At 34.2% G+C, this 22,824-nt stretch overlaps 2 protein-coding genes across 7 annotated transcripts in view; one reads left to right on the top strand and one right to left on the bottom strand.

Moving 5' to 3' along the window:
• The window catches only part of ARL13B (ADP ribosylation factor like GTPase 13B), a 70,512-nt gene that overhangs the window by 27,123 nt on the left and 20,565 nt on the right, over window positions 1-22,824 (bottom strand). The window lies entirely within an intron of this gene.
• STX19 (syntaxin 19) lies at window positions 2,387-14,350 on the top strand. Of its 2 annotated transcripts, none has more exons than XM_019839574.3 (2): window positions 2,387-2,611; window positions 13,436-14,350. In XM_019839574.3, the coding sequence occupies exon 2, from the start codon at window positions 13,446-13,448 to the stop codon at window positions 14,328-14,330; it is 885 nt and encodes a 294-aa protein (XP_019695133.1). In that variant the 5' UTR covers window positions 2,387-2,611; window positions 13,436-13,445; the 3' UTR covers window positions 14,331-14,350. The 2 variants fall into 2 exon arrangements, with proteins under 2 accessions (XP_019695133.1, XP_019695132.1); XM_019839573.3 differs by having other exon boundaries at window positions 13,321-14,350.

The following is a 22,824-nucleotide window of genomic DNA, read 5'->3' as shown; positions in this document are numbered from 1 at the left end:
CGCTGGGGTGGCTCAGTCAGTTAAGTGGCCAACTTCAGCTCAGGTCATGATCTGACAGTTCATGAGTTCAAGCCCCACGTCAGGCTCTGTGCTGACAGCTCAGAGCCTGGAGCCTGCTTCGGATTCTGTCTCCCTCTCTCTCTGCCCCTCTCCTGCTCATGCTCTGTCGCTCTCTCTCTCTCTCTCTCTCAAAAATGAATAAACTTAAGAAAGAAAGAAAGAAAGAAAGAAAGAAAGAAAGAAAGAAAGAAAGAAAGAAAGAAAGAAAGAAAAGAAAAGGAAAGAAACAATGTCCCAGACCTGAAATCATCAGTTTCTCTAAGGTGCCCTGATTCCTTTCAGTAAGGAAGGAACTGGTATTTTAAAGACCACAATCTGGGGACTATGGGCATTTACTGCTATTGACTTGCCATTGCTTCTAGACCCTTTCAGTGGATAGAGCTAGGAAAAATTGGTTTAGAAAAAAATTAAATCATGAGCTCATAGTGATTTTTCCATTTTAAATCAAATATTAGTTTTTAGTTAGCTTCATTTGTGGTTCTTTTTTCTTTTTTTTTCTTTTTTTTTTTTAAGAAAAGATGTTTTCTTTTTTTTTTTTTTCAATTTTTTTAACGTTTATTTACTTTTGAGACAGAGAGAGACAGAGCATGAATGGGGAGGGTCAGAGAGAGAGGGAGACACAGAATCTGAAACAGGCTCCAGGCTCTGAGCTGTCAGCACAGAGCCTAATGCAGGGCTCAAACTCACGGACCGCGAGATCATGACCTGAGCCGAAGTCAGACGCTTAGCCGACTGAGCCACCCAGGCACCCCTGTAGTTCTTTTTTCTTAAAAACTTCAGTTTGTAATCACACCGACATTAACAATTTACCATACAGTATAAAGAGTTTCAACACAATACCAATATTATTACTAAAAATACTTCCAAATGCAGGTTAAGACCTCATTGTGGTTATTTTTGTCTCTAACATATATCCCACAAAAGATGCATGAGTCAAAATACTGGTTTTTAAAATTACTTGGAATAATGCTTCTCTGTGTGGCTATGCCAACATCTAGATATGTAGCCACGTTCATTTGTTTCATGCTTCTTTTGCTTTTTACATACAGTTTTATTATTTTAAGATTTAATTTTTAAAACGTTTATATGGTTCCAAATTCAAAACTGTAAAAACAAGGTACAACCAGAACTATTTTCCATCTCTGTCCCTGTCCCTCTCTCTATTCCTTCCATTTTCATCTAGGTAACTATTTTCATTAGTTTTTAGCTCATCCTCCCATTGCTTCTTTTTGAACATATAAACATATATATGGGGGAAATGGTATTTTAAAGTACACAATTTGGAGACTATGGAAATTCACCATTATTGATTGGTGGGGGGGAGGAGTATTTGTGTGTATATCCACCTTTCCTTTTTGCCTCAAAAACTACTACATTATATACACTTTTGTGCACTAGCATGCTTTTTTTAATTGTAAATTCTACAATTACCCTGTAGTATAAAGAAATCTTTTTTATTACTATATTCTTTATTAATGAATAAAATGGTCATTATACAGATGTTCCATTTATTCAGCCAGGCCTACATGGAAGGGCTTTTGGGTTGTTTCCAGTGATTTGTTGTCACAAAGAGTGCTGTGAAGAGTAAGTGTGTGATGAGTTATTTCTTATTTTGGAAACATTCCAAGGATATAGCAATTTCCCTCCTCTTACCCTCAAATCATAACAACTCAGGCAGCAAAAAAGGGAGAGTAAGAAAATTCAGTAAGGTGAGAGAAATTTCATTTCTAATCCTTCCTGTAAGTATTTCACTCCAGTGAAAATTAATTTTGAATTGTTGTACTGTATATTATAAACAGTATCACATATTGCTGCACACCTTTAGGTTTTCTACGCTGAAACTATTTTAAAGTGAAAATAGCAAGTATAAGTAAAAAGAAGAGTGAAGTGGAAGGTTTAAATATGAGCTCTTTTCTGGCTGGTATGGTTCTGAAATTCAATGATTTCATGAGTTAAGCCCTTGGGATTTCCTAAAATAAAGCAGAATTCAATCATCTTAGAGTAAATGGAACAAAAAGTCTTCACCCCAAGCTTGTTTCCATTCCTATTTATTCCAAATTCTGTAATATTAAGCAAGTTTTAATACCTAAAGAAAGCAAAGTAACATCTATTTAAAGACAAACCACCTTTTTCGTAATATCTTTTATGCATAATACAAGATCAAAATTACAGAGCCTGTGCCAAATGCTCTATGTAGGCAGTTTAACAAGGACTTCCTGTTACCGGCTAGCTCCAATGAAAATGATCTTCCTTTAATCTAAAGAATAGGCAGCTAACAGGCAAAACCGGATCCTCCAGGTGTGAAGCAAGCAATTTGTTCTTCTCATTTGATACTAACAGCAAAAGGACAACTCTACGTCTAACTTATTTGACTTCATTATTTGGCTTTCAATTACATTAACTAGATGAAAACCATACAGAAATTAGCCTGTGAACTATAAGACACAGGCTTAAATAATTTGATTGAAACGTTACAGATAATTCAGCTGTTCTCTCAAGGGCAGGAGTCTGACACTGCAGGTGGAAAAGCAACAAAAAGAACAAGGCAAAGGTAAATAAAACTACTTTTTTGTACTTTTCAATGCAAGACATCCATAGACTGAAATGTGTGACATTTAAAAATAGCTCAACAGATAATTAAAGTTACTGGTTTGCTTAGATTTCGACCAGGTAATTGATCTGTTCATTTATACTGCTATATCTTGAATAAGGTTTGGGTTTAGAGCTCTTCGAAATAAACCACTATAATAAAAATCAACTTTTTCTTTTAATTCCTTTAAAAAATAACTTCTCATTTTGGAAACACTAGAAAATCAGATCCTCTAAAAACAAACTTAAAACGCTTTCTTTTGTAGACTATAAATTAGTCATACTGTGCTTACTTTCAGAATACTTTTACATTTAATTGTGAAAAGACGCTTATGTCCATACACATATACACATTGACACACATGTATAATATTTTTAAAGTTAAGATAATTTCCTGTAAGATCTTAATTTCTTCATTGTTTCTGAAAATCTTTTAAATTGGAAGAAATTAGATAATAACTTTGTTGTAAAAGGACTACAGTAAAAATATCAAAGTACTCAGATTTTTAATGTTTCAGTATATTCTATATTCTATATTTTAATGTTTAAGTATATCCTAAGTACTTAAATTATAAAACTTAATATAAATATATTTGATTTGATGGTTTTAAAACTTAAGTCAGTACTATTTAAATGCAACATATATATAGGTAGTCTGATACGTTCAGAATTAAGTAATCTATAGAAGCTTAACCAAAACCTATTTTATTTTTTGATATTTCTTCAAAGTTATTTTATAATTCCTACCATGTTAGATCTTAATAAATAGCCCATTTTCAATCAAAATAATAATGACTTTTATTAAATGTTTTAAGGGTGGACTTGAAAGTTGGCTATGATATATTTAGAACACATTATCTCCATGGCTATGTAGTTTTAAACTTAATATAAAAATCTTTTCATGTATGTAAGCTTAATAAGATAAGTGGGAGTTCAAAATTATACCAAAGTCTTAAATATTTAAACAAAAATGGTCTTATTGCTACATTACGCAAGGTAATTTAACAATTTATTTACAACAAATGAGTAGAATAAAAAAGTACTGAAAGACTGCATTATAAAAAATATGAGATAATTTAAACTCTGAGAAAATATATGCAATTTTCAATATTTCTTTTTAGTTTGCTTTCCATATTTAAGCAGCCCAAGAGGTGAATTTTCCATGAACAGATGCTTTCACTTTGAATTAGGAAAATGTTACAAGTTGTCTTCACACATAAAAGCAAAAGAATACTCTATTTCATGTTGGATAAAAACTGGTTACATTTATTAAAATAGTGTATTTCATACAGTAACTGTAGAAAGAAATTTCTTACAAAAAAAAATCTATAAATCTGTAAATATTTGTCTCAGGGTGTATGTTTCTTAAAGCATTAGGTAATTTTTATTCATATTTCTGTTTCTGAGAATGTTCCCTGTTTGTAATAGGGCGGAGAAAGTTTTACGTCATACAGTTTACTTTTCTATTTCCCAGAACAAATTGTCAAAGTTGATTACCATATTTATAAGTTAGTCTTCTTTCTTTTTGCAAATATCCTGTTTAAGCTCAAGATAAGTCAGTTATTAACAGTACAATTACAAATTGTATAGCAACACAGTAAGCTAAACATACTGACAGAGGATTCATATTTGGATAGAAATCTTCCAACATTAAGAAAAATACATTTAAGGTACAGAAAGATTATATACAATGGTAGTCTCATCAATATCATGTAGCCTAAGCAATTACACATTTATGGCTTCATGAACTCTGTCTCTTCCAACTTTCAAATTCTAATATACTTACATGTCTCACTTTACTTAATATTCTAATTTATGAAGCTGTAAAATTAAGAGGTTAAATTGGAAATAGTCATGCATGTACTTATGAGAAGGTAACTACTAGGAAATACAATTTATATGTAACATGTAAGTGCAACTGAGTATCTCCTACATTAAGTCAATTTTGGGGCAGATTAAGAAGAATTTAAGGAACATTCTGAACTATGTTAACTCTGTAAAGATAATCACCTATGACTTTCAGTCAAGACATACAGATATCTCACCCTCTTGCCACAAACATATGGAAGTACGGGGTGCCTGGGTGGCTCAGTTGATTAAGCTTTCGACTCATGGTTTCAACTCACATGATTTGTGAGATGGAGCCCTACATCAGGCTCACACTGACAGCGCGGAGCCTGCTTGGGACTTCTCTCTCCCTCAAAATAAAACACACTAAAAAAAACCAACAAAACAAAACATGCAGACATGTTTGATGTAGTCTTAAGGGAAAAAGCACAAAATTTAAAATTGCATCATTACATTTGAAGTAAGAAAGGGAAATTTCCAGATGCTAGAATTGAAGAGGCAACACACAGCCAAAATGGAAAGCAGGAATTAAAGCTAACTCCATGCAAATACTTTACCTTAGAGGCTGCAGTTTAGAATTTGTGCATAATAGGGGACTAAAACTGAGCTTCCTAAAGTGGTACACTAGAAAAAAATAGAACATAGTTCATATACAGTTACAGGAAAATCTCTGTTGGATTTAATGCCAGGATTACAGTGAGAGGTGAGGTATCCACTGAGGCTATAAAAATCAGTAAGAAAAAAATCCAGACCCATATGTATATACCTGGGCTATAGAAAAAGCACTAGAGAAAAATCAAGCCCATATTTATAGTACCTGGGCTAAGAAGGCAAACTCCAGAGGGCCCTAGTCATGCCAAAAACAAACAAACAAACAAAAAATGGGTTAAGGATGTATCCATAATGCAGAGCACTCAGGACATCCTTGTATAATATAATCACCTACTACTGACAAAGGTCACAAAATACACCTGCCCACCACCAGAAGAAACAGTCTGTGGCCACAACAAAGGAATTTATTCCTAAGAAACCAGAAATAATCTAATAATTTAAGGTATCTTTAACATAAATACACTTTAAATGTTCAAAAGAAATATGCTGTCTCTCAAAAAAATAAAATAAAACATTTAAAAAAGAAAAGAAAGAAAGGCATTGGATCTATAAATGAAGATCAACACAGTATAAACTGTATCGCTGATTTTATATAAACATTATTTACTATAATATGCATGCCATGATACATAGCACTGAAAGGAAGTCTGTTTTTCCTTTAATATCAGTAACATATTTACACCTACAGAATAAAAGATGTGGAATATTTACTTGTTTTTTTCTGGAAAAATTATTAATATTAATGAATAGAAAATACTATCAATATATTTTGAAGGATTCCTTGAAGCATGTTTTATTCAAATATTAAAATGTGAAAAAAAAAACAAATATTAAAATGAGGTACACAAGGGAACTAATCTTTCAAGAACAGAAACCCAGGAAAAGACAACCTTAACAAGGGTGAGAGTCAAATGTGTTGGTTTCCAAAATCAGTGACAGTAAAATTTACTTTTCTAAAAGCACTTACAAAGGCATACTGTGTTACAATAGCAATCTGAAATATTCTATTCCTTAAAACATTTTTTCAAACTATGATGCTTGAGAAAAAGGCTTTTGATGGCACTGATCACTTATTGCTAATTAAAACAAACAAACAAACAAACAAACAAACAAAACCATATCTATCCAGCCATAAAAATGTTAGAGGGGGTTGTTTCAGGATTTGTTCTAAACCATGCAACCAAGGAGAAAGTTGGAGACATTGCGGTTCTTGAGAACTGTGAAATTTAAGCATTGCCAAAAACTACCTAGCCATAGATAAGCATTAAACAGGACTTAATTTTCATGAATATAAAAATCAGAATCTGTTTTGTTTTGGTTCCTACCACCCCCATCTCTCATCTGAGCCTCTAATACTCAGTCTTTTCTTTTTCCCATGTTATCAAGGATAAAAGTCAGTTTTTTCAAAAATAAAAGTGCAAAAAACAACATAACTATATAAAGCATAGTATATACATTGTAGCTGTAAGAATTCATAGTAACAGGTTAGTAGAAAACAGAAATCTGTGTACATATATAGAAATGAAGTATTACTTCTTATCTATCTTATCTCCGCCTACGACTGTGAGCCTAAACAAAATATAACAATACCTATCTCTACCTTGATACCATGGTATCAAATTCTGTAACATAGGTATATGAGATAGAATTAAATCTTTTTCCTCTTCTAAACTGTAAAGTGCTTAATTTGGTCTAATTATACTACAGGTTATAATAAAGCTGCAAACAACATAATTATTTTAGCTCTGATATACTATATTACCTTCTGCAAGAACTTTATTTTAGTCTTTATAGTAATTATACTAATTTATTATAGTACTTATACTAAAAACACTATTTGATATAGATCAACTTCATTTAGAGCATATTTCACTAGGATAACCTATTTCTAGTCACTATAGAAATCAGAAAAAGAACAGATCTGCAATCAGGCAGTCTTGTATCTGAATGAGGTTCTGCCACTTTTTAGTTATGTGGCCTCTGGCAAGTCACTTTACCTTTCAGACACTAAGGAAGTTAGAGGAATAGCTAAGAAAGTTAACATCCAAATAAGGGGAATTTTAAGGAAAGTAATACAAAGAGAAAGGAAAAGATGAAGTTTTTGAAAAATTAGGAACCTCCTTCCCCCCCCCACAAAATCCTAAATACATCAATTTCCAGACTGAAAAATCAACTTCCAGCAAATAAATGCAAAAAGATGTACTCCAAGTCATGTTATTGTGAAAATTCAGAACACTGAAATTAAAAAGAAAAGGCCAAGACTTTTATGAAAGGAAGGGGAAAAAAACGATCCTATTTAAAATACCAGGAATTCTATGGCAGATTTCTTAAGGGCGACAAAGAATGTTAGATAAAAATGCAGCAAGGTTTTCAAAATTCGATGGAATATAATTTCCAAGTAAGAATTATATCTGCAGAAAAATCTGTCATTCTGGTATTAAGGATAGAATAAAAATGTTTTCAGAAATGTAAGTGATCACTACATTTATGTTTTAAAAGGAAACTATGGTATGCCCCCAAATCAAGGGAATAAACCAAGAATAGAGATGAGGAACTAGGAATCAGGAGGAGATAAGACACAAGAAAAGAGAAAAATATCCAAACATAGCAGCTGTGTAGTAAATCAGGTCACACTAGAGGGTTTCGAGAAAGAAGCCTCAGAAGATGGAATAACAACATGAAATAAAAGAAAAAGAATATCTACTATATTTGAATATATTAAGAGGGTATTTTCAGTTCAAGTCAAGAGTTTAGAGTGAAGTAGTAATGCACATGTACAAAATTAAGCAACTAAAAACCTGAGGTTATTAGTATTTTCAAGAGAAATTTAAAAGTTACATGGTTCTTGATCTGAGCAGTGGTTACATGGATATGTTCACTTTGTGAAAAATCATCAAACTATACATTTTTATTTGGGACACTTTCTGTATATGTGCAAATACTTCAACAAAAAGCTTTCTTAAAGTGAAAATACACATTTCCTAGCCTTATCCACTGAAAAGGCCTAGAAACAGTGAAAAAAATTATCTGAGAAAGAAAATATAGCCATACTACCTTTTGTGACTCTGGTATATGTAATATTTGGGTAGTCAGAATAATGTAAACACAGAATACTAACCAAAAATTGTGATATAACTATACTGAGAGGGAAAAATTGAGGGAAGACTGGGGGTATAATGTGGTTAAACCACATCTTTCATAGCAGAGATACAATAGAATATTTAAAACTGAAAAAGCGGAAACACCTATGGAAGCAAATTACCTAGAAACAGAGAGTTTAAAAGTAACATACAGCTAAGGGGCTGGAAACAACTGCCTTTGGGAATGGGAAAATGGAAATGAGGCATGGTGGGGCAGGCAAGGGTCGGCTGTATACCTTTACAAGCTTTGAAGTGATTTGACTTCTTACTGTCTATGTGTGCTAATTTGAGGAGAAAAAAATCATATTTAAAAAGCCAATTTAAAAAAGACAAAGTTTTGGGGATGCAAGCTGGTGCAGCCACTCTGGAAAACAGTATGGAGGTTCCTCAAAAAACTAAAAACAGAAGCAAAACCCAGCAATTTCACTACTAGGCATTTATCCAAGGGATACAGATATGCTGTTTCGAAGGGGCACATGCACCCCAATGTTTATAGCAGCGCTATCGACAATAGCTAATGTATATATAAATTATATACATTATATATATATAAATTATATATATAATATATATAATATATATATAATATATATATATATATAATGGAGTATTACTCGGCAATCAAAAAGAATGAAATCTTGCCATTTGCAACTACGTGGATGGAACTGGAGGGTATTATGCTAAGTGAAATTAGTCAGAGAAAGACAAAAATCCTATGACTTCATTCATATGAGGACTTCAAGAGACAAAACAGATGAACATAAGGGAAGGGAAACACAAATAATATAAAAACAGGGAGAGGGCAAAGCATAAGAGACTCATAAATATGGAGAACAAACAGAGGGTTACTGGAGGGTTGTGGGGGGGGGTGGGCTAAATGGGTAAGGGGAACTAAGGAATCTACTCCTGAAATCATTGTTGCACTATATGCTAACTAATTTGGATGCAAATTAAAAAAAATTAAATTAAAAAATAAAAGAAGGAAATTCTACATTTGCAACAACATGGATGAAACTGGAGGACATTATGCTAAGTGAAATAAGCAAACAGAGAAAGACAAATGTTGTATTGTGTCACTTACATGTGGAATCTTAAAAAAAAAAATTGATTTCATAGAAACAGAATAGAAATAGAATGGTGGCTGGGGAAAGACTGAAATGAGCAGAGATAGGTCAAAGAGTACACACTTTCAATTTAAAGAAAAATAGGTTCTGAGGATATAAAGTACAGCATGGGGACTGTGGTTAATAATATGGTGTATATATTTGAAAGTTGCTCAGAGTACATCATAAGTATTCTAACCACACATGCAAAAAAAGGCTAATTATGTGAAGTGAAGGATGTATTCATTATGTTAAAACTGGTAATCATTCCACAATGTATATGAAGTCATCACACTGAACACTTTAAAAATATACAATTATATTTGTCAATTATTCCTCAATAAAGTTGAGGGGGAGATTGGAAGAAAAGCAGTGTAAAATAAAGAAATTACCTCAGCCAAAAAAAATAAATAAATAAAAAAAGACAAAGTTTACAAGCAACCTGACATCCTAAGCACTAAGGGGAGGGGTTTATTGTCAGCATCAATAAGGTAATACCAGAGAGAACATATAGATAAGGAAGTAATAAATAATGCTAAACCAAACAAAGAACAGTAGGGAGCTATTCAAGACACATCATTAAGCTAACTGACTTTTTAGCATCAACCTCCCTCTACACCAGAAAGAGGGTGAGTCTTTACCAGAAGTATATAGTAAATTATGGGTGGTAATTCTGCTTTCACAAAGTTGCCACATGAGAAAAAGTTTCTACAATCACTTCCCAATGTTTTTGAGTGTTTTTAAATATCTTCACCAGCATGATCATCAGACATTTAATAAAATACTGAATACAAAAGAGCATATAGATGATCCCAGCTTTATGTAATATATATAATGTATATTATATACATTATATATACATTATATATATACATATACATTATATATATATTATAATGTATATTATATATATATATATATATATATATATTCTGGGAAATTTATATTATATATCTCACACTGGAAGAAGCACTAGTCTAGAAGCCAGGAAATCTTGCATTATTTAACCAGTACTACCATTAACAAGCTCTGGGTAAGACATTTAACTTTTCTGATTCTCAACTTTCCCATAAGAAAAATGTGGAAATTGATTAGCTAACTTATAAGGCTTCTTTCTGGAATCCCATTCATTGCCTTGGCACCCCATTTCCTACAGCCTGGGTACTATCCCATGGCTCTTCATCTTCTCAACAGTAGGTCTCATAGTTCAAATACCACCTTAGAGAAGATTTGCTTAATTGATCCATCAAGATCTAAAATTGTCTCATTTATTTGTTTAATTGTATATTGCCCATCTCCCCTCAGAGAGTAAATTATTCCAGGACAGGTACTATTAAATAAATACTACAGTATTTAAAACTTTGCATATAGTAAGCCTCAATAATTATTTGACAGAATGTCAGTCCTTTAAAACCAAAGGAATAGGGGCGCCTGGGTGGCGCAGTCGGTTAAGCGTCCGACTTCAGCCAGGTCATGATCTCGTGGTCCATGAGTTTGAGCCCCGCATCAGGCTCTGGGCTGATGGCTCAGAGCCTGGAGCCTGTTTCCGATTCTGTGTCTCCCTGTCTCTCTGCCCCTCCCCCGTTCATGCTCTGTCTCTCTCTGTCCCAAAAATAAATAAAACGTCGAAAAAAAAAATTAAAAAAAAAAAAAAAAACAAAGGCATATTATTAGGACACTGGTTTAACTTTTCGTGCAATGCAGGCCTCATTTCCACATCATCAACTGGGTCATCAATCAAGAATCTTGAACATCTCCAGTGACAACAAGCCTATTAACTCATGAAGCAGTTCATTCTATCTTGGGACAAGTCTACTCATTTGAAAAGTCTTCTTTACACTGAATCAAACCTCTCTCCATGTAATTTCCACTCATGTCTCTTGGATTAATGCCAAGTTAAGTCTGGTCCCTCTTATACATACAGACCTACACATTTCAGAAAACAGTTGTAGATACTCCCTACATTTCTGTTGCAGGAAAAGTATTTCCATTCTTTTCAGTGATTCTCCTTGTATTATGTCCCTGAGATTGTCTTCCAATCTCAACCTTCCCGTGATACTATGGAAATTCCCAATTTTTGAATTCTTATCTCAAAACATCAGAACTTAACACAGTCCTTCTCTCATTTGCTTTGACTAACATAAAGTCAGTGGAACAAATATCTTTCTTAGTCAATCTAGACATGACAATATTATTCATGAAAGCATAATGATTATTCTGATATAAAGCTCATAATCAACTAAAACCTCCAGTTATTTTGATCAGCACTGCTATGAAGATAGGATCTTCCATTTTATAGATGTAAAGATGCTTTCCAAACAATTAGTTGCAATATTTTATATCCGTCCTGGTTAAACATAATTTTGTTCCTTTTGGTAGAGTGTTCTATGCTATTTTAATCTTTGAATCCCAACTCTGTACTTGAAGATCTCTCCAAATTATGTGTCATCAACATATTTGATAAGTATGCCTTCTGTGACAACACCCAAATCACTGATAAAAATATTTGCATAAGCAATATCAAACACTTACATCCCATAGCATAACAGCATAACATTAGCAATACTGGCTGATTTTTCTCTGGCTTTTACTGATATTATGTGTGGTTCAACACACTATTTGTAACTCCCCAACAGCTTCTAATCTGCAAAAATATCATGAAAGGCATTATTACATGCCCTTCTAAAGTCAAGATGTTCTATGAAAATATTTTATTAACATGGATTGTCTTTTTAAATATATTTTTGTTTTTATCTAAATTCCAGTGAGATAACATACATACACACACACACACACACACACACACACACACACACACACACACACGTCCGTAATTTGGAAGTAAATAATACTGCTATAAACATAGGGGTACATGTATTCCTTTGGATTATTACTTTTGTATACTTTGGGTAAATATCTAGTAATGCAATTGCTAGATCATAGGGTAGTTCTATTTCTAACTTTTTGAGGAAACTCCATACTGTTTTCCAGAGAATACATCAGTTTGCATTCCCCTTACTCATTTCATTTTATATATATGCATAACAATGAGTATATATATATAGTACATATACATAAATCAATATATGTACATATAAATTATATGTATATACATACATGTGTATAGACCTAAACACATATATATGTATATATAAATTATATACGTATATATGTGTGTGCATGTATATGTGTGTGTGTATATATAATGTACACCAAATTTAATCCTGTGGATAACTACCAACACAGGATGTGATGTCAACCCTATCAGCACCCCAAAATAGCATTTTATATATTGTCATTTCTGAAAAAATGGCACTTAATATGAATTGGTAGAAATTTTGTTCTAAGTCTGGATATCTTTGCAAAGAAATGCTAAGAATAAGGAATCAGCATAATTAAACCAAGCATATATGGATATAATGGATATGTATATATATATACATATATATGTGTATATAATAGATAAAAAAATAATGCTATGTCAAATGTGTTAATCAATCTAGAAGCCTCAGAAATTAAAAAAAAAAAAATCCAATATTATCTATATTGCTTCCATCTTTCCTATGGAATCTGCCCTGTCACTAAAATGCATATTTAGCAAATGAGTTTAACATTACATAGACCAAATTAATTAGGAACAATATCTTTAGTAATAAGGGCATTTTCAAAGTGCCCTTTTACTCCTAAAAGTTGAAGCTATGGTCAAATCTTCCATTTTAAGATATATCCTCTAGATGCACAAAAATCTATTAAATGGCAGAAATCATGAGATGAGACTGAACTACTTATTTGGGGGCAACTGTATCTCTATCACTGCTTTCTCAGCTATTTCACCCAACCGAACAGGACTCATAGTAGGCCCACAGGGTATGCAGTAACTTATAAATTATTTTACATTACTTTTCCTATTCAGTTATCTTTATGAGGAAATACTTACTGATTTTTCTAATTTTTCAAACTCTTTTCAGAAAACTAGGAGGATTTTTCCTGGGAGACACACATTAGCTATGTGAAGCCAACCGTTACTGAGAGAAAATGCCAAACTTTTCTTTGTTCAACACAATCATTTTTGCTTCTTAAAAGGAAACGGAAGATGAAAGACCGACTTCAAGAACTAAAGCAACGAACAAAAGAAATCGAACTCTCCAGAGACAGGCACGTGTTGACTACAGAAGCAGAAGAACAAGGGGTGTTTTTGCAGCAAGCTGTTATTTATGAAAGAGAGCCGGTAGCTGAGAGACACTTCCATGAGATCCAAAAACTACAGGAGAGTATTAACAATTTGACAGATGATGTTCAGAAATTTGGGCAGCAACAGAGAAGTCTGGTGGCTTCAATGAGAAGGTTTAGTCTACTTAAGAGAGAGTCTAGCATTACAAAGGAGATAAAAATACAAGCAGAACACATTAACAGAGGTTTGGATGATTTAGTAAAAGAAGTTAAGAAGTCAGAGGCTGAAAATGGTCCATCAGCAGTGGTGACAAGGATACTTAAATCTCAGCATGCTGCGATGTTCCGCCAATTTCAGCAAACAATGTTTACATACAATGACACATTAGCAGCAAAGCAGGAGAAGTGCAAGACATTTATTTTCCGTCAGCTTGAAGTTGCTGGAAAAGAAGTGCCTGAAGAAGAAGTAAATGATATGCTTTATCAAGGCAAATGGGAAGTTTTTAATGAAAGCTTACTTACAGAAATCACTATCACTAAAGCACAACTCTCAGAGATAGAACAGAGACACAAGGAACTTGTTAATTTGGAGAACCAAATAAAAGATTTAAGGGACCTTTTCATTCAGATATCTCTTTTAGTAGAGGAACAAGGAGAAAGCATCAACAATATCGAAATGATAGTGAATGGTACAAAAGAATATGTTAACACTACTAAAGAGAAATTTGGACTTGCTGTAAAATACAAAAAAAGAAATCCTTGTAAGGTATTGTGTTGTTGGTGTTGCCCGTGCTGTGGCTCAAAATAAAGAAGCTATTTTAGACATTTTTTCCAGTTGTAGAATGAAGGATGTCCCATATTTCAGCATCTTTCTTCATTTTACAGATCCATTCACATATCTTTCATCATTATTAAGTCATAATTTTCCTCTTCAGCCCTTATCTGCTAGACCAACAGAAACTTCTTCAGTCAGGGACAAAGCAAGTCATTATTAAAACAAAAACAGTATAGCTAGTTAACTTTAAACTCACAAGTTAACTACTAAAAATGAGATCAATGATCTTATGTTTCCGTTCAGGTACCAAGCTCTATTATGTATTTTGTAACTTTTAATGCCTTAACAAGATGAATGTAAGTGACAACTGCTTAGCAATCCTTCTGGCTCATTTGAGAGCATTTCAAAGGTAAATTAAGTGCATGAAACAAGACCTCAAAAAGTGCTATATTAAAATCAAACCAGAAGCTGTGTCAAATCTTTTATGCTCAGATGGGTAAGTTAACTCGGTGGTCAACAAATCATGGAAAAATCCAACTATGTACTGAATGAAGAGTCTGGTTGGTAACTGAGAGCTGAATCTAGCTTAAGGCCTAAGAAAGTAAGGCACTGTTTTCCTGAACTTGGGTCCATTCAGGACATTGTAGTACAGATCAGGAAGGTTGGCAAAGAAAGTAAAAAATAAGGGCAATTGCATTCTCAAAAGATTCTCTATCACTTTACGGTGAAGCTGAACACTGCACAATGGGCTAGGGATATAGTCTAAACTCACACAGGAATAGAGTTTTGGAATTCACATTTTAATGGAGAAAGCAGGTAAAAAACAAATATAAATATTAGATACTGTTAAGCTCTTGGCAGAAACTTAAGGTATTGAGAAACTGACTTTTGGAATGGCTTCTTTTCCTTGGGTGGTCAGTGAAGGCCTCTCTGAAAGGGAACATTAAATGAATATCTAAATGATGAGGACAAGGAACAGTATATCCCAGACATAGTACAAAGAACCTGAGGATGATATAACTTACTCTGTTTAAAGAAAAATGAGCAGTACATCTGTATCATAGTAAGAAAGGAGTAATGAGGTAAGAGATAAAGTTAAGAAAGGTCAGCAGGGGCTAGATGAAAGGCTTTGTTGGCCATGTAAGTCCGAAGTTTACAGCAAGTATAATCAATGTTAAGCCCTTAGACTGTCTCTAGCCTGAAAATGACGTTATGTAATTTATCTGAGAAAAATCATCTTGTCTGCTGTATGTGGGTTAGAATGGATTTGAGGCAGATGAGTGGAGGACAAGGATGCAGGTATAGAAAACCACCAGAAGGGTAATGCAGCAATCCCAGTAAGAGATGGTGGAAGCCTGGACTAGGATCGGAATGGAGGTGGGGGTGGGGGTAGCATTACTAACACTCAAGGTTAATACAGTGTGTTATGTCTCAGCATTGTTCTAATAATTTTACAGTTTTGCCCACAAAAACACTAGGTACGGTGAGGTTAAGTAACCTGTCCCAGGTCACAGAAACTGTGAGAATCAGAATTTGAACCCAGGCTGTCTGATTCCAAAACAAATTCTTAACTACTAGGTACTATACAAGTGGTGATGAAAAAAAAAATTAGACTAACTTGTGATAGATTTCAAAGCTAGAATCTACAGGAGACTGATTGGATGATCTCGTGACCCTGGGATCATGACCTGAACCAAAATCAAGAGTCACAGGCTCAACCAACTGGGCCACCTAAGTGCCCCAGAGGTGGGTGATTTTAGAATGAAGTTACCTAAAAAGTTTGTAGATCCAAAAAAATCAAATACCCAGAGAAGAGCCTGAGGTATTCCAAAATTTCCACCTAAAGTGGAAGAGTTAATAAAGGAGACTGAGAAGAAACTATTAATGAAGTATAAGGAAAACCAAAAAAGTGTGCTACAATGCAGAGTGTTAAAAGGACAAAGTTTAGGAAGAAGTCAACCTGAAGTAAAATAAGAACAGCAAACTGACAATGGATTTGGCAAAGTGAAGACAAATCGTTGACTCGAACATGAGCCATTTCAAGGATTTGTAGGGATAGAAGCACAAGAGAAGTACGTTGAAGAAAGAATGCAATATGAAGTATAGCAGCCACTACGAAGTATACTTTCCAGCTATGTGAATAGAGGACTGTGAAAAGGAATGAACTGCTTGAGAAGAATGCAGGGTCAAAGGATTCCATAACACTTAAAGTTAAGAAGTCCAAGAGCACATCCTGCTAATGGGAACAATCCACACTGGCAAACTCTTGATACAAGAAATGGAAGGGATTATATGCAAAAGTAGAAAGGATTGGGATCTATAGTACAAATGGAGAAGGTGGCCTTGGATAGGAGCAGAAGCACTTTTTCCATATTATAGTCTTGAGAAAAGGCAATATTTAGGAATAAAAGCAGATAGTTGAACAAATTTGGTGGTCCTAAATGAAAGAATTCTTACATAAGTTTCTACTTCCTTAAAGAACTAGGAGGCAAAATTATTAGTTGAAAGCACAGTGGAGTTGATGGATAATAGGAATATACATATACATAACCTCCTAACACTATAAAATAAATTTTAAATTATAAAATACAAAGAAATTGAAGAGCTTTCTGCTGTGTCAATTATCAAGTATTACCAGAGAAAAAGATGTTTCATCTATGTCAGCTCCTAATGTTTAAAGAACTTTATAAAAAAGATACATTTAAAACCAATGACAAACTCTCCACCTAATCAGGTGGTGATACATTTCTTCTGCCCCTTCTGAAGTTGCACTATATCCTTTTATCTATGACATTACTGATACTGGTTTATAATTGTTCCCAAATTGTTTATCATGGAAACTGACAACATTAAGTATTATTTAATATTCACTAGCATAATTATGTCCAAAAGTGTTTGTAAAACTGTAGAGTTCTATTAGTATTTATATCTGCACATAGTGCTTTTACAGCAAGACTTAACACCGAAAGATTCATGGCAAAGCAATATATCGCATATAATTTTCACTGTTATATTTTAAAACTAATTAGAATCACGCTGGGAGGACTGGATGGCTCAGTCAGTTGTGCAGTGAAGCGTGACTCTTGATCTTGGGGTTGTGAGTTCACGCCCTATGTTGGGTGTAGAGAAGGGCGCCTTGGGTAGCTCAGTTGGGTAAGCATCCGACTCTTGATTTCAGCTCAGGTCATGATCTCACGGTTTGTGAGATCAAGCCCTGTGTCGGGCTCTGTCTGCACTGACAGCACGGAGCCTGTTTGGGAATCTCTCTCTCTCTCCTCTGCCTCTCTCCCCAGCTCATATGTATGTGCATGTGCTCTCTCAAAAAGTAAATAAATAAACGAAATAAAGTAAAATCTAAAAAAAAAAAAAAAAAAAAAAAAAGAATCACCTAACCTAAGCAAAAAAAACAACAGAATACTTAATTTGTTGCTTAACATATTTTATATGTTATCCACACACTTACTAGGCACTAAAAGTATTTTTTTCCCTTAAAATGATTACCTTAAAGGGAAAAACTTACTAAGCATTAGAGGGACAATATTAGAAAATCTACTGGTAAAATTACTATGAGCACCTGGGCTCATGTTCTCACCTACTAAACCATGTCATTTTCTGTAATCAAAAGCTTCATGTAGCCTGAATTCATATAATGAGACATTTTAAAAGCTCTCCTAATTCATCTCCATCCAGACACAGCATATCATCAACAATAACTATTCATATCCATCATCAATCACACTTGCAAAGCCACTAGTAAAGCACTGCACTAGCTGCTTTAAATACATGATCTGAAATTCTCATGACAACACACTTACTAAAATCCTTATTTACAAGTGTAGACACGGAAACTCAGAGCAAATAACCTCCCCTAGGCCTGTCTGACTTCAAAGTCAGAGGTTACAACTTGCAGCTGTAAAATAAATAAGTCATGGGAAGGAAAAGTACAGCAAGGGAATATAGTTGATGATGTAGTAAGTGTATGGGGACAGGCGGTAACTACACTTAACCATGGTGAGCATTTTGTAACGTATACACAATTACTGAAGCACTATGCTGTACACCTGGAACTAGTATTACATGTCAACTATGTTTCAACTAAAAAAGAAATTGGAGGTTATGTTGATTCCAGTGCTATTCATACTACTGCAAAAGTTACTCACTTTTTTCTATTGGAAAGGTCTTCATCTGTTCAGAGTATCTAATTTTAGTTTTTTAAAAATTAAGTTATAAATTGTTAAAGCAAGAGTATACAGGGGTACATGAGGGTAGATAATATATTTCATACCTTAATCAGAGTACAGGTTAATCTCTATTGTACCTAGGGGAGTAAAAGGAACACTTTCTAAGTAAATAAACAGGTTAACATGATTACAGGGCAAAAAGTTTGAATAGCATCTATTTTTAATCTCTTCAGTCACTTTTACTTTTCTACTGAAATGGTTCACATGATTATATACAGCTGAATACAAAAAAACAGAATTACAATATTTTACATCTACTTTTAATACAAGAGGTATTTAACCACTAAGTCCAAAGAAGTGAAGTGACTTGCCAGACTCATAAACAAATGCACACCAGCTCTTAGAATTCAGGTTCCAGACTCTCCATCTTCTCTCTAAACCCATGGTTTGTCAATTTTTCACCATTATTTCATAGATTTTCATCAAAATATTATGCTTATTAAGTAGTAAAGCTATAGAACTGTAAAACATAACTTCTGAGCTAATAAAGCACAGAAGCCTAATGATGTTCTATGATTCTGACCTTTCAAGAGAACTCTCAAGGCTGTGACATAAAGTGACATTTGGCTGAGGCTTCATTTGCAGTGACACATGCTATCAGGCTGGTGTGCAACAGCACGTCAGGCAGAGCCAGAGACTGTCTAGGACCTTCTACTGTGCTGATCTAACTTTGCTCCCATAGCATGAAAGAATTCTGGCTCCACCAATTTGCAGTTTTGTGATTATAGACAATTTTTCAGGTTTATTTCCTTCTGCTGAATGGCTGAATTTTCTCAGAGGTCTGATATTGTTGTCTGTTTGTTCATCATTCTAGGGTGGGAAGAGAAAGTTATCTAGATGTTGAAGTTAGTTCTGAGAGGCTTTGTGGGTCCTAAATCAGCTAGTTTAGGCTCAGTCAAGGGAGGAACAGAAGATGAGATGAGATGCTGTCATTAAATTTTGCTCCTGATCGGTCCAGATGTTTGTGGACTGGAAGGAAGCAGCTAAGTGCAACAAGGGGCACTAGAGCCTGCCTCCTAATTCAAGTAACCTTGCCCTGCCTCTCCACAACCCACCAGAGCTCCTAGCACTGAGCTTAGCAGGGTTCTTCCCACTTATTACCTAGTGGACTCTTCAATGTCATACCTATTACATGCTAGGGTTGTATCAGTTAAGCACAATTTCTTATCTGCATGGGGCAGTGAAGGCTACCTGAAGGACTTTAAGCAGAGGAACTGTAAAGTGATCAAATGTGTATGCTAAAAAGAGCTCTCACATTCTTGCATTGTTTCACTTGTTACAGCATGTACCAGTTTTATAAAACATCGATTTTTTTGGTAAAACACCAAATTTTGTAAAGTTGAAAAACATCAAAAAAAAAAAAAAAAAAAAAAAAAAAAGAAAAAGAAAAAGGTTCCTGCTAGCAATGCAGAGGAGAGCTTGGAGGATGGGATAGACAACAGAGAGACTGGTCAAGACCAGTAAGTAACACAGCCGAGGAATGTCGAGGGGATGAAAGGAAGTACATCAAGGCGAATAGAGAGGGAAGTGGAGACTCAAGCCATGTTAATACAGTAATATCAACAAGAGGAATTACTTGTAGGTCAGAGAGAAAAAGGTAAACAGGAGAATTTCCAAACACAGGTTTGGGGTAGATATTTAAGAGGGGTTTAGAAACATACAAAAGACGATGAAATACAGGGGCTTCTGGCTGGCTTAGTCAGAAGAGCATGTGACTCTTGATCTTGGGGTCATGAGAGCTTACTTAAAAATAAATAAATAAATGTATATACATATATACGTATATGTATATATATATATATATATATATATATATATATACTTTTTTTTTTAAATAAAAATTAAGGGGAGTCTGTTGAGCGTCAGACTCTTGATTTTGGCTCAGGTTATAATCTCACAGTTCATGAAATCGAGCCCCACATTGGGCTCCACACTAATAACACAGAGCCTGCTTGGAATTCTCTCTCTCCCTCTCTCTGCCCCTTCCCTGCTCATGTGTTCTCTCTCTCACAAAGTAAATAAAACTTTAAAAAATACATAAAAATGTAAAAAGGTGAGGTACAAATTTTCATATATTATATGCAACTGTATATATTATGAATTTTGCAAAACTATGCATAGGAAATTCATCAGAATGTTAGCAGTGGTTGGCTCTGCATGGTCAATCAACTTTTTTTTTTTTTAAGTTTATTTATTTATTTTGAGAGTGGGGGCTAGGGGCGGGGGGACGCAGAGAGAGGGAGAGACAGAATCCCAAGCTCTGTCAGCACAGAATCCAATGTGGGGCTTGAACTCACAAAACCTGAGATCATGACCTGGGCCGAGATCAAGAATCGATGCTTAACCAACTGAGCCACCTATGCACCCCTCGATCAACGTTTTTTAACTCACTCTTCCCTACATGTTCTAAATTTATTAACAATGTATACTTTTTGAATGTTTTGTATACTTTTTAAGCACACTCATTTCAAAAAGCAGTTTACCTTTATTAATAAGAACCCTTTGGTTGTAAAATTCCCCAGATGAAAATTGGTCAAATGGCAAATCATTCTATATTTCACAAGCATATTATAGTATCCATAATGAATTCTCATGCCTTTGTGAGATCTCACCGACCACAAAATTATCATAGTGAAGCAATCCCCTAGTTGGAGGTTTTCTGGGTTTTTTCACCTCTATTCTGATAATCTATTAGGTGAGGGAGGTGAAAGAATTGGAAGCAGGCCTCCTGCTGTTATTTGATTCTTCAGTGATAACTGCAGTCCCTTATGAACTGCATGCTCCCATCTCGGGGCTTTTCCACATACATCTGCCTGACTGCCTCTCTCTCCTCAAGTGTCATCTCCTCAGTAAGACCCACTATGATTATCCTGATTATAAGAGCAACATACCCCTGCCATACCACCACCATAGGATAAGAGATCTTTACTTTTTTTTCAATATACTTATCACCGAATGTCTGATATAACTTATTTATTACATTTACTGTGTGTCTCCAGCCCTAGAATGTAAGCTTCTCAGGCCACCCATGGATTATATTGTTTTGTTCCCAGCGGTATCCCCATCACCAGAACAATGACTAGCACATAGTGGATGCTCAGTAAATATTTGCTTCATTAGCACATGCACGAATTAATAAATGAATAAATTCAGTAAATGACTGTTAGGTTAAAAACTACACACACGATTATGTTACACATGAGCATCAGTCTTCTCAGTCATTAATACTTTTTATTTTAGAAGATGCTGGTTCTTTGCTTAAACGTGTAGAGACTAATTAAGCCTATGTGGTTCAACAAAATTCATTCTTCATATATATGTCTATTAAACTTTCCTTCAGATTCAATAAAGGTAAGAATTTATTACACAAATCACTTTTCTAATTGGTTAAATGTATAAAAATTAAGCCATAAAACCTGTACCAATAAATAATGACATAAAGTCTTACTTCGTGTAATCAGAGCTTCCAAACTGCCTCATTTAAAAATGTTCATTTACTACTGAGAACCAGTAAGAAACTCTGCTGATAATTTCTCACTTAACCATGTGGTAAGAGGGTTGTTTTTTTTTTTTTTTTTTTAATCCTCAGTAATGAAACAAGCATGAGGAAAAAGGACAAGAAGGCAAGAGCACGTCAGCTCGCTCTGATTTTACGAGCAACTTAAAGAACTTTCACTTTATACTACGTCTTATAGGTACAGCACCATCTGGTGTCTACTATGCAGAAAGGCTATGAGAGCAGGTGGTGTAAAAGTCCTTTGTCACTTTGTAAAGAGTGTTAGGCAGCTGGACAAAGTGATACAAGCATATGACTAAGTTGATAACACAGATCACATATTCAATTTGGAAATACAGAAATAAAAATTTGGCAATCAGTGTGGCATTAGAAGAATAAACTTTTTAAATAACTTCCAGACAAGAATACTCTTTAAGAAAAACAGGACAAAGGCAAAACATAAATAAGTTATTAAAAAAGGGCAAAAAATTTTCTGAAAACCATTCTAGAATCTTACTAATACGTCATTTCAAAATGCAAAATTTGATACAAAGTAAATTATCAAACAAAACAAAGTGTTTACATTTGAATACCCAGAAGATTGAAGTATAACTCTTCTTTATAATATAGCCTCAACCCTTAATCCCTACAGAGAACATCACAATAAGGTCTCACTATATAAACAATCCCGTTAACTGCATACATTTTATTATACTAGGACATGATGATTTTAGCTTACTCAGCTTATTTTAGCTTATTTTGGAACTTAGGTAAACTTTTTTATTGGCTA

Source organism: Felis catus, chromosome C2, assembly GCF_018350175.1.
Source record: "Felis catus isolate Fca126 chromosome C2, F.catus_Fca126_mat1.0, whole genome shotgun sequence".
Lineage (NCBI taxonomy): Eukaryota > Metazoa > Chordata > Mammalia > Carnivora > Felidae > Felis > Felis catus.
Note: the sequence above shows the minus strand (reverse complement) of the source record. Positions and strands in the feature narration are given on the sequence as shown.